Raw genomic sequence first — 13,668 nt, forward strand, 5'->3', positions numbered from 1 at the left:
TGATATATTATGGAATGGAAACTCTTCCAATAGAACATAAACTTGAGGGCTGGGCATTGAATTAGCCTGATAAATCTAACATATTCCCCAAACACTGGCCTATATTCTATTTTTTTTGTTATAATAGAAAGATTACATTTGCTAAGAATGAAAATGCTTTTTGATTACAGGTTCTGCTACAATCTTGCAAATATATCACCTCTTTTAAGAGAATTTGGACTGATTAAGTTTTCTCTGACTTTCTTTTTACAATTTTAATTTCAATTCCAGATTCTCTCCTTCCTTCTACCTGTCAACAATACAATACATTTATACATATTGTTATGTAAAATTTTAACAAAAGAGTAAACTGAAGTACACATCCAAGTAAGAAAACATTTATGAGCAAGGGCATACTATCTGACAAAAACATGCCTCTGACTTGCCTCCAAGACCCCAAGTAGCCAGAAAAATTCCCTTTTTATAGAGTTTTGGGGAGTGAAGAACAAAGCACAGAGCAGGGTAGATGACATGGGATTTAGAACAAAATGACTGGTTATAGAGCTGAATAACATGATTGTTTTGGATGTTTGGTAACTGGGGCTAACAATGACCCCCCCTCCCTCCGCTTCCTTTTCCCATGAGACTCAGAAGGAAGGCCTCATTGTTGGAATCCAGGTGGAAGATAGCAGCCTAACTTTTGGACAGCAAACGAGACATCCATGAAGGATAGCTTGATGGCTAAAGATATCAGGCCTAACTCCTTTTCTTTCTCATACAGTCTCTAAGGCCAGCAAGGATTTCTTGAGTCAAGAAAAGATCAATGATTACTAGGTGAGCTGAATTTCATAACTTAACCCATTATAAAACAGCTGAATTTGGAGCTAATTTCTGAAACAAAAGAAAACAGAGCAGATGGCAAATGGCTGCCACACACCTCCAGTTTCAATGAACTTCTTGTGCTTTGAAATGACCACAAATAACTGAAACTGTGGAAAATGAAACTGTATATAAGAGGGGCCCTACTATACCCCTCCCACCAAGACACATGGTTTTGAAATTTGGAAAGCATGTTTTTAATATATTCTTTCCTCCTCCTGACCTTTTTATACTTTTCTTTTTCATCACTTAATTCTTTAACTTTTTTCTCATATTCTTTGAATAGTTTCTTTTCATCTTCAGTCCAGATAGCATCTATTTTAGTTTTCGCAAATTCAGGCAGAGGAATTTCCTAAAGACAGAACAGAGAAGCACACAATCAATTAAACATGGCACAGTGATAACATGCTTAAAGCTCTGAGAAATAACTGGTAATGACAAAGAAGACAAGCTAATCAGCCCTGGGGGCTGCAGGGAAAATGGTCCAATATTCAGATGAATTGACAAAATGAAACAGAAAAGTATAATAGAGTTTGTGGTGCTGACTGTTTAGTTGTTTTTGGTCAATGAGTTGTTTAATGTGATATTTCTAGCCTAGATTTACTATCATATATGACAAGGGAATTTTGTTTCAAAGAGAATTTTCAGTAGCACTACTGGAATATTATTAAGGGGGTTTCCTTCACTGCTACCAAGATACATGAATCTCATCTCTTTAAAATATGGTTATCTTTTAGTTTGAAAATTTGTGAAATTTAACACTTTTGATTTGGTTAAAATGGTTAGTTATTAAAATTTTTCTTAGAGACTGTGACTTATTTTGTTCAGGTTGGAAAAATACTGACCACTCACAGTTTGGTCCAAATACTTATACTCATGGAAGCTTTAACCTAATCTGGTTTGTTGTCCTGGATTAGTTTCTCCCTCCTTATGCATCCTGGTTGCTTTTCTGTACTGGGGAGCTTCACTATATTTATGCTGAAAGACACCTGATCTGCTTTAACCCTACAGCAACTCAGAACTCTAGAATTCAGTTGATCCACCAGGCTCAGATGCCCCTAATAAAAGGGATTGCAAGTGTGCAACACCACACTCACTTTAAGTCACTAAAATTTTATGGAATGTTTGCTTTTTCAGAATTTTCTAAAACTCAGTCTCACTTAGGAAAAATGGTGGATTATAAAATTCATGGTTCTTGCTTTAATTTTTTTATTCTACCTTCCATGGTTAGACAAGAATTATTACCATCTTCAAAATATCTTCTTTCTTGATTTCTAAAACTCCATGCATCATGTCCATCAAACCTCGACGTCTGTCATTATCTCTCTGAAAAAATAACCAAAAGTTAGAGGAGATTAAAGCATTCAGACTCTAAGCAATAATCTAAGACTGAAGATCCAAAGTTTTTTGGAGTGTGTGTGTGTGTGTGTGTGTGTTTGTGTGTGTTTGTGTGTGTGTGTGTATAATTAGGCTCTTCCCAAAGCATTTCTCATTGATAAATTACAAAATAATTTTTAATATAATATTTTAAAATAATATAAATGTTTATAGAAAAAAGACCATGTGCAATTTAACAACATACTGTACCTCAGCTAAAAGTTGTCGTTCTAATTCCAGGGCTGCAGCTTTCTCTGCTTGTTCTCTTTCCCATGGAGTAAGGTATTTTTCACATTTAATCTGAAAAGATAAAGTTTCACTTCATTTCCACTGATCCCTGTATCATTCATAAAATTCAAACTAAATAGGTTCAACTTTTTCTCTTGGATAGTTTTTTCTTCTGGAAGAGTCAGGAAATTTAATTTCTAGTTATAACTGTTATTAAATAAGCACTCGATCAAGTCTCTTTCCCTACTCAGAGAAAAAAAGTTTTGTTCTCTGCAAAAAGAATGAGAAAGACTAAGGAATGACTAAGACTAAGCTTCCTTTCAGCTCTGAGGTTACACAACAGAAGGAAAGGGCCCAGGGAATTTGAGGATTCCTGGAACACCAGGACAAAGGATTCATGAGGTCTGGCTGATTCAGCTCAGGAGGACAAGCTCTGGCCCCAGAAGCCAGGGCACCCTCTCTGAGGTCTACAGAGATCCACTGTCACGTGAGCTTGCACACTAGAACATGCTCATGAGGAAGAGAGGTTAGTAAAGAATGTGAGTGTAAGCAAGCCTATCCCCTTTTCCCAGGAACTGGAAATGACTGACCTGGGAACATGAAAATTGCATGTGCTTGCTAATGTGGCCTGAGAGATGAGATCTTGACAGTGAACTTTCTGGAATAAGCACATGCCAGAAATAGATTAAAAGTTGAATCCTCAGACTTGGGGGTTCCATTGAGACTAACCCCAAGTTTAAGAATTCCCAAATTTGAGTTCCCAACTTTTAGATTGGACACAGGTTTTCTGATGCATCATGCTTCTCAGAAAAAGGTTACCTTCATCATTCATGAGCAGAATCCCGTGTGGTGTTAGTTCAGACAATGCAAACCTCCTGAAAGGAATCCAAACCACAGTGTGATGCTATAAGTCTGGAAGACACTATGTAGGATCATCTAGGAGGAATGTGGATCTACCAAAATTTCAGAGGATTGCTCCAATGGTGATCCCAAGTTTAGTTTCCTTCCAAGAGGAATTGATTGGTTATGTGAGTGCTTTGTGTTTCTCTGTTTTTAGCTTCCTGGGAATCATTTACATTTGATTTGCATTTGGTCACTTGAATGTTTGGGAGGTGAGGTCTCCATTACCTTTATTTGGGCAAATCAAGATATGAACATAATATATTTGAAGATTTTGCTAGAGTAATTCCAGGTAGGTGCAAAATAGTCCAAAGAAGGATAATGACCCTTTTAAGGTCATTTAGGTAAGTCTAAAGTCTTGTTTGGGTCCTAGGCTACAGGTTACATCTTGAGAAAAGATGATGGCCTCTTCTACATATACAAGGTAGTATCACTCCAACCTGTATAGGTCTAGGGACTTGTAATAAAAACATGGCCTATAGTGAAACCAGCTTAAGACAGATGGCAATTGCCAGCAACACTCCAACAACCATAATATACAATATTCTTGTGTTGGCTTTAATGTTATAATGATATCTTCTACTTATATAGCCCTTTACTGTTACCAAAGCACTTTCATATATACTTTATTGAGATAATGAGATAACTTGAATTTTCACAACAACTTTCTACATATATATATATATATATATATCCCTATTTTACTGACTAGAAAAGATTTATGAATTTCCTATTGATGTGACAGACCCAGGATCAGGATGTAGGTCTTCTGATTCCAAGTCCAGTGCTCTTTCAATTATGCTATATACACCATTCCTTTGTTGATAATTCCACAGATAAGGAGGGGACTGGCAGGAGGAGAAATGGAAGAGAGGCAGGATGAGATTTTTCTTCTCTCCATTTTTCAAAAGATATGCTACTAGCACCCTCCTAAACTCAAAAGAGAAAAATCTAGCTCAAAAATAAACTTACCTAAATGCTGTTACTAAGTAAACATATACTAGAGATAGCTAGATGGTACAGTGGCTAGAGCATTGGAGTCAGGAAGACTTGGTTCAAAACAGACCTCAAATATTAGTTTTATGACCCTGAGCCCTATCTTGGGTTTCTCATCTGTAAAATGGGGACAATAATAGCCCTCACTTCCCAAGATTATTGTAAGGATAAAATGAAACAATGTCCAGTAGACATCTTAAACTCAATGTGTCAAAATTAAATTCATTAACTTTCCCCCTAAAGTCTCCAAGTCTTCTTACCTTCCCTAAGACTGTCTATGTGAAACACCATCCTTCCAGGCTCCAAGCTCCCAACCTCGGTGTCTTGCTCAATCCCTCACTGTCTCTCACACTGGTTCCCCACCCCTCACCTCCATATCCAGTCTGTTTGCAGTCTGTCAATTTCAACTTTATTTTTTCTCCAAAAGCCTCCTTTTCTCCTCTCCTGGTACAGGCCCTCATCACCCCTGCCATTTCTGGACTTACAATAGTTAGCTGCTGCGTCTACCCTCCTCAAGTCTCTCCCCAAAGTGATTTTCCTAAAGCACAGTTGGAACTACACCCTCTTGCCTCCAGGATCAAATACAAAGTCTCTAGCTCTGGGCATTTTATCTGGCTGTCCCATATACCTAGAATGCTCTCCCTTCTCATCTCCACCTACTGCCTTCCCTGGCTGTCTTTAAGTCCCAACTAAAATCTAATCTTCTAAAGGAAACATTTCCCATTTTCTTTAGTGTCTTCTCTCTAGCAATTATTTCCTGTTTCTCTGGTATACAGCTTGTTTTTACATATTTGTCTGCTTGTTGTCTCTTCCCTTTGGACTGTGAACTCCTCGAGGACTTTCACTATTTTTGTATATCCAGCACTTAATGCAATACTTGGAACATAGTAGGTGCTTAATAAATCTTTATTGATTGACAAATATTCATAAAGCACTTTGAAAACCTCAAAGTGCTATGTAACTGCTAGATATTATTATTGTTTTGGTATAAAAGGTAAATCATATGAAAATAAGCTTTTTCTGGATATGTGTACACCATGTGGTATAGTGGATAGAATGCTAAACTTGGGTTGAAATCCTATCTCCAATACTTACTAGCTCTATTACTCTGGGTAAGCCACTTAATTTCTCAGTGCCTCAAGTTTCCTAATCTGTAAAAATGAGAAAGTTAGACTCAATGACCTCTAAGGCCCTTTCCAACTCTAACTCTATGATCATATGATTCTCTCTCTTTTTTTAGAAATATAGACCGATTTTTTTAACTTCCTTTAATGATAACCAGCATGTTATAATTAAATCCTGGGGGATATTCTTTGTACTGAACTAATTTTCCCTTGTTCCTGCATTCCAATCCCCTGTCTCAAATTATGCATACCTTTTGGTGCCATAATGAAAGAGCTTCTGCTTTTGACATTACTGGTACCTAAATCCCATTGATGCCAAAATGAACTATGGCAACTGCTTGTTAGTTATTATAGTGGGCCAATTACTTAACTTTTCCAATTCTCATTTTCCTTTTCATTACAATGAGTATAATAATCCTTTCTCTGTCCCATAAGGTTGTGAGGAAAATGCTTTGTAAACTTATAAAGCATGCCACAAATGTGGGCTGTCATAATTATTATAACTATTATCATCATTAACTTTACCTATGTCTATGATTTTTCAGTAATCTAACAAATGAAAAAGATGAAAAAAATTAGACAGGCAGATAAGTAAAGGATGAAAGAGTTTGAACAGTACCTCATGATCTTTCACTTTTAGAACTGCTGCTGGCTTCTCACAGGCTTCTATGTTTGGTTCCCAGACCTCTTCCCCAAGTTGTAGATCCCGGACGATTTCTCTAATTCTTACATTTTTCTCCTTCACACGTGTTATTTCCAATTTTTTTTGTTGAAAGGCGGCATTAAACTCATTATTAAAAATGGTTTTAACCTTGTAAATAATGTCCTGAAATACCACATATTGGGTAAAGGTTTCAGTTTTAATGGTACAATCTTAACAATTCTCCACTTTCTCTATACTCTTAAGTCTATGCAAAAGATCAAAATCATATTAATTTTCCTAAAAATACTTTTTCATAGTGTATGATAAAAAGGAATACTGAACTGGAGGTCAGGAGATGAACAATCTATTATCAGCTAGGACTCTGAGCAAGTCATTTCAATAAGCCTCATTTACCTCATCTATAAAATGAAAAGTTTAGACAAGATGATCTCAAAAGGAATGTCCAGCTAAAATTCAGTGATTCAAAGCCATTTCCTGCTCAGAAATCATCAATGGCTCCCTATCACCAAAAAATAAAGGCAGTTGTATAGCTATCATGAACTCTCTCCTTTAGGTTGGTTTTTCATTGAAAAATCTGTTGAGTATATCTATAATCTGTTTTCTCTTATCTGATACTTGGTGGTTTAGGAGAAAAGATGATAAAAAGAGATACTTTATGTTGTCATGAAAACAGAATTTTTTTTCTGTTTATACATAGATATGACAGTGTAGGAACAGGCACATACCTCTCAAAGTAAAAGACTTTTTAGTTAAAAAAAAAAAAAAGCTAGCATGAAGGGGTGACAGTGGCATCCCAGGACCAGCAATCATCATGTTGGCCACTAATGCAATATATTCCTTATGTATTCCTATAAATATAGGCTGTGTCACAACGATCCAAATTCTGTATATTTTCTGTATTAATATAAAACATCACATAGGGACATATTATTATAAAACATCACATACAAAATTATCACGTAGAAATGTGATGTTTCATTGCTACAAGAACTTCCTGGTGAAGGAACTCCCTCCTACAACGCAGGTCAGCACTTTAAAGTGTAAGTAAGTTGCCCCGAGTACTAAGAGATTAGGGTCACACAACCAGTTCATCTCAGAGACAGAATATGGGTCTTTCAGGCTCTGGAGCCACCTGCATTCAAATCTGCATCAACTTACCAAAGGAAAAAAAATTGGTCTGCACCTTAATTTAGAATGCAGGCTAAAAAGGCACTTTATAAGAAAGTGCAACTAATTTCAAACATAAATATAATTCACCTTCAATAATATAATCTGATTGATTTTCTCATCTCTGGTATAAAGGTCCAGTTGGCTATTCAACAAGCCCACTTGTATACCAAAGTTTAAAAATAAACTTCCAAGTAGATTAAAGGCTATGTTTTCCTCGACTTTAACTACTTCCTCCTCTTCCTCCTCCTCTTCTTCCAGTGGCTTGCTGGTCATAGACTCTGTGAGATGAAGGTCTACAATTTCCTTTTGCAGCTGTATATGAAAAAGAAGCATATTCATTATTAACAAATAACTTCTCTAAAAGTTAACCTGTTAACAATATAATGATTTTAAAATCATTTTAAAACTAAATTCTGCTTTCAACACTGGTTTTTGAAATTGTGAGTAGATCCAGGAATTTCTAGAGGAGAGATTAAATCTTCTGTAGATAAATAGTAACAATAATAATAGCTAACATTCATTTAATGCTTTGACAGCTAGGTAGCCTAGTGGATAGTATGCTGGGCCTGAAGTCAGAAAGACCTGAGTTCAGATCTGGATTCGAATACTTCCTAGCTGTGTGACCTTAGACAAGTCACTTAACCTTGTTTGCTTAGATTCTATTCTATAAAATGAAGGAAATGGGAAAAAACGTTAGTTTGCCAAGAAAACTCCAAATAGGGTTAAGAAGAGTCAGACACAATTGAAATGAATTAATAACAACAAATATAATGCTTTAAAATTTGCAAAGTTCTTTATAAAAAGTATTATTTTATAAAAATTTAGAAAATGTATATAAATTTTTTATAATTTTTAAAAAATTTTAATAAATTTTATAAAAACTATTATTTTCACTGGGAAAACTAAGGCATACAGAGGTCAAATGATTTGCCCAGGATCACACAGTACCTGAAGTTGGATTTTGAACTCAGGTCTTCCAGATCCCAGGCCCAGCACCACCTAGTTGCCTCTATGCCACCTACCACTCAGGAGAATATGATATTGGGATTAGGTTGATAGGATAATTTGTCCTTTTAAATATCTAGAGGTGGCTTGGGTATTTGAATGTGAATTAGTTTGTAATTTATATAGGAATTAATTCACACAGTGACCAATAAATATGTATGAGTTAAGCAAAAAATCGTGAATGTTTCATATTTCAGAAACCCTAAATAGAAATGTTTAGACAAATGCTCAGTAGCTTAAATGATCTCAAAAGGTGTTTTACTTTTTAGGGTCTGACTTTGTTCTTTGTGATGCCAGGTATAATATACAACGATGGGCTCTAGCCTGTATGGAATGATTAGTTCTGCATAGAAAAACGCTGCTCCTAAGTAACAGTTCATTCCCTGCTCGACTAGTCGTCTTAAAACTGTGTATCAGGGTGTAAAAGGAACAAGGAGAAAGAAAGCACATAGTTCAAGGTAATCCCTCATTACTACTGGCTAAATAACTAAAAGAATGTGTCCATGCTAACTGAACAAGTCTATATTTTTTTTTTTAAACCCTTGTACTTCGGTGTATTGTCTCATAGGTGGAAGATTGGTAAGGGTGGGCAATGGGGGTCAAGTGACTTGCCCAGGGTCACACAGCTGGGAAGTGGCTGAGGCCGGGTTTGAACCTAGGACCTCCTGTCTCTAGGCCTGACTCTCACTCCACTGAGCTACCCAGCTGCCCCCTGAACAAGTCTATATTAATCAGAATTTATTACAGAGAGAATTAAGTTAGAAATAGTAACAGAAATGACATTTCAATATCACCTCCATTGTATTTCAGTGAAAGCCAGCATAAGGGAAGACTAAGTTAAAAAAGTCTCACATGTATGTTCAAACCCATACTTTAAGGTCAATTGCTTGAAAATTCTTCATCTGTAAAACTGAATTCAATTCTTCCAACTCTTCTGGAGTTCGAGTTTTCATTGGGAAATTCTTGACTTCCAAAGGAATATGAAAGGCCTGACAAATACAAAAAATAACAAAGGGAAAGAACATGTTTTCAGGTTAATGGTGAAAAATAAAGTCTCCTGATAAATAGCATTAATGTTTCATGCTTTTATAATACAAGTCCCTATAATTTCATTGATTCTGGTATGGAACCAGAGGTCATAGAAATGGTATGAAACAATGACTTTTCTTTAACAATTTGATTATTTAATGGTGCCTTGATTTTCCCTAAGTAGTACCCTCTCGAATTGCTATATATCACAACGCCTTCACATCTTGTCCTGTGTGATGCTTATCTATAGCTTCCTATACATTTGGCATAAAAGATCCACCATCTTATTGAAAAAGTCCCCCTTTTTTTGGTCTCTTTCACCTGCACCAATGTTCCATTGAGACTGTTCATGTCTTTTCTTTCATCTTGACTGCATGATGAGCCCACCTCATTTCCTAGCCACTTCTGGGTTAAGTGTCTCTTGTTCCACTTCTGACATGCATGTAATTGTTGCAGACTACTTGAGCCACGTGATGCAAATAACATACAGACCTACCATGTAGCTTTCTACTGCCATTTGGATTATTCAATGATTTACAGTTATATAGCATCCCTGAGTTAATATATATTCAACACATATATAATTTATATATTAATTATATAAAATACAATAATATAATAACTAGTGTTAAAGTGATGGGCTTTGGTGGCTGCAAGAAATTAGGATTGTGATAAGTATTCTGTAATTGCTCAAATGCGATCCAGCTTGATCTGCTCAAATATGGACTCAATTCACTGTTTGTCTGCAGTGCCTATTCAAGACATACTGACTGTCCCACTCAGAGGGCTGCCTCTCCAGCTGCATCACAGACTAGGATAAGAGACATTTTCTATCTGCTTTGTTTTTCTGGAATTAATAGTGACTTTTCTGGAATCAATATATAACAATGGCAAATTCATTTCTTTTGGATTTCTATAGCTTTCACTAAATATGGTTCCTAGTGTATAATGAGTCCTGTAATACCAGAAATTGTCTTTCATGATCCTTGGTCTAACCTGTCAGTGTTCTGACTGCAGAGGCAGCTGAAATTACTTCTTTGTCTATAACAACTAATCCTATATGTTAAGATCCAATCTTATGGAAAAATGAATATTATAAGTATAATAATCACAACGCATATATTTAAACTCTACTTTCCATCTTAGAATCAATACTGTATATTGGTTCCAAGGCAGAAGCGCAGTAAGTGCTAAGAAATGGGGGTTCAATGACTTGCCTGGGGTCATACAGCTAGGAAGTATGTAAGGCCAAATTTGAACCTAGGACCTCCCATCTCCAGGCCTGGCTCTCAATTCACTGAGCCAGTTAGCTGCCCCCAGTATATTGGGTTTTTTTTTTGTTTTTTTGTTTTTTAAATTTTAAACCCTTAACTTCTGTGTATTGACTTATAGGTGGAAGAGTGGTAAGGGTAGGCAATGGGGGTCAAGTGACTTGCCCAGGGTCACACAGCTGGGAAGTGGCTGAGGCCGGATTTGAAGTATATTGGTTTTTTTAAAAATAAACTAATATAGAAGAGGTTATTGAATATAAATTAAATATATCAAACGAGTCAGAAAGACCTAAGTCACAAAGAAGTCTTGGAGTTAGCACAAGTCTACCATCAATGATCTATGTGTTAACGTAGAAAGGGGAATGGGTGGAGAGTTACCAAAATGGACCCACAAAGATGTTTAGGTGGTGCTTTACAAAACAATAATCACAGAAATCATCAAAAAAGGATTCATTTGACAACCTTGGTCTTAAAGGCCCTGGACCAGTAACTACCAAGATCATTTAAATTGACACAGAGAAAAGGAGAGGGTTCAGAAGATGGCAACTTGGTGTAATCAGTGCTTAAGGCTTCCAACAACTTTATGTATAGTATGACCTGTAACTGAAGTTTCCTTGTAAGAGTTTCTTAGAAACTAGAGTTTCCTTCCAAACTCTTTTTGGCTCATGCTTTTATTCAATATTGGCTCACCCAGGATTATCAGAATATAATTAATATTTCTTCCCACTCAAAAGAATTTGTATAGCATTGTGGATAATGTTTTTGATTTTTAAATTCCATCTCTGACATTGTATGATTATGGTCAAATAATTTAATCTCTTTGAGTTTCAAGAAACTCTCAAAGGTGGTAAATTATAGATATGTGATCAGCATCATGGATAGAGATTTCAATACTAACCAAATAACTGACCCTTGACCTATCAATTAAAGATGTATTTCAGATATCTAAGCTTTCCCTTGGGAACTCAGAATTTGACTTCTGTCCAGCTCTTCCCAAGAGGAAAAAAAAAAGTTTTTCAACTTCCATGCATGGAGTCAGGCTAACAAACCATGGCCTATCTGGCAGCTTTTACTGAACTCAATCAAAAATGTGGAAAAATATATTTCTTGAACTCATAATCAGTCAAGACAATTCCCTTTCACTCTTTGTCTGTGTACCTGTAAACACTTAGCCCTCTTGCTTAAAGGGTACCTAGAGAAACAAGTGATATTTCCACCTCTGGCCTGTGCTTGGATTTATAGTGAGGTGACCCCAGTCAAGGAAAATACTCCAGGTTTCCATGGATCTTCCAGACCTGCATAATCTACATGATTCATATTACCCATCAGGAGCAAGGGTTAGGTTTTCCCCTTTTCATTATGGCTCTTTGCCTTGTGGCAACTTGGGCCCGACTCTGGCAACTTGCAATTTAAACAGGCACCTGGCTTGGTGCCAATATAAAAGTTCTACTGATGACAGCTTATATTTTTAACAAATTTTAGGCTTGACCCAGGAACTCCTCACCATATCATTAATTTTTACTGTCATCGACTTCTGTACAAACTTGGAGCCCTAGAAGATGTGTGCCTCCTTCAGAGAAGCAAGACTATGCTTTTGAGTGAATCTTTTATTTTCCCTCTCTACAGTTTATGACTATTTCTCAAAGATCAAAGCCAAATGTAGAGTTTAGAGGCATTGACTAGTTACAAGCTTCATGAGTATAATGTCAATAGTCAACATTAAGAGATGGAAAAACAGTCCCTGCTCTCAAAGTGTTCTAACAGGAAAGCAACATGTAAATAACTAGGTCCATACAAGGTATATACAGTATAGGAAAGGCAATTTCGAAGGGGAAGGCACTAGTAACCAGTGAGACTTGGGAAAATCTTCCTAGAGAAGATTTAAACTGAGTTTTGAAGGAAAACAAAGAGGCCAAGGTGAGAAGAACCTTCCAGGAATAGGGAACAATCTGATGGAGACAGAAAGTAGATTCTTGTGAGGGATCATAAGTTGGTCGTATAGAATAAAATGACTGGAGATAGGAATGGATCAGTTTGTGAGTATCTTTAAATGCCAAATCCTACATGTAACCAGAAGCCACTACAGTTTGTTGAGTCAGGGGTGGCCTGACAAGACCTATGCAGAGGCAGCTGGGTGGTAGATGGACTGGAGTGATGAGAGAGTTGAGCCAGGGAGATTGTTTAGAAGATTATTGCAATAAGTTAGACAAGAGGTAATGAGTGTTTGGATTGGAATGGTCCCTATGGGAGTAGAGATGCCAAAGATGTTATTAAGGAAAGAAGTTTAGGAATTTGCGGGCTAGAAAGAAGTGACTGAGGGCAATTAGGCAGTACAGTGGATAGAGCATCAGGCCTGGAGTCTGGAGGATCTGGGTTTAAATCTGGCCTCAGAAACTTCCTAGCTGTGTGACCCAGAGCAAGTCACTTAACCCCAATTGTCTAGCCTTTACTACTCTTGTTAGTATTGATTCTAAGACAGAAGGTAAGGGTAAAAAACCAAATCAAAACAATAACTGAATTTCAACCCCTACCTTTCCTCCTGTGACTAAGAAAAGTTCGTTGTTTTAGTCTACCTAAAAGGTTAGAGATAGTGGACCAGACTTCTCTGGAAAGAAAACTAGACACATCAAAAAAGATAGCTTGATGGTGAAAAGATACTAGATGAGACTTGCTGGTTTCCACCCACATCTCCCAAGGATAACAGATTTCCTTGAGGCAAGAACAGAACGGTGATTGGCAGAAGAAATGGATTTCTAAACTTAACTCATTATAGGCCAGTTGAATTTTGGAATTTAAGTTCAAAGACAAAGAACCACAACTTAGGCAAATACAGGATAAAATCAATTGACTGTAAAAAGGAGATCAATAAAAATGATACAGAATCAATCTTTTCAGTATCTGATTGGATGTCTAGTACACACACACACACACACACACACACACTATAAATCACTACAGATAGTGAATTAAGCCCCAAATTGAATAAGAAGAGAAAGGATTACATTTCAGAAATTGTGCAGTTCTTTTAATGATCCTAAGATGTCCC

The 13,668-nt window shown here is 36.5% G+C and overlaps 1 protein-coding gene across 1 annotated transcript in view; it reads right to left on the minus strand.

Annotated features, from left to right (window-relative positions):
* LOC123234247 (cilia- and flagella-associated protein 43-like) overlaps nt 1–13,668 on the minus strand; it is a 178,095-nt gene that overhangs the window by 33,082 nt on the left and 131,345 nt on the right. Inside the window, exons 22-27 of the mRNA XM_044660174.1 lie at nt 9,195–9,311; nt 7,405–7,629; nt 6,103–6,309; nt 2,446–2,535; nt 2,104–2,184; nt 1,082–1,210 (exon numbers count right to left, since the gene is read on the minus strand). Of these exons, the coding sequence (XP_044516109.1) occupies nt 1,082–1,210; nt 2,104–2,184; nt 2,446–2,535; nt 6,103–6,309; nt 7,405–7,629; nt 9,195–9,311 (849 nt within the window). The remainder of the gene's footprint in view (nt 1–1,081; nt 1,211–2,103; nt 2,185–2,445; nt 2,536–6,102; nt 6,310–7,404; nt 7,630–9,194; nt 9,312–13,668) is intronic.

The sequence above is a fragment of the Gracilinanus agilis genome, chromosome 2, assembly GCF_016433145.1.
Source record: "Gracilinanus agilis isolate LMUSP501 chromosome 2, AgileGrace, whole genome shotgun sequence".
NCBI classification, from domain to species: domain Eukaryota; kingdom Metazoa; phylum Chordata; class Mammalia; order Didelphimorphia; family Didelphidae; genus Gracilinanus; species Gracilinanus agilis.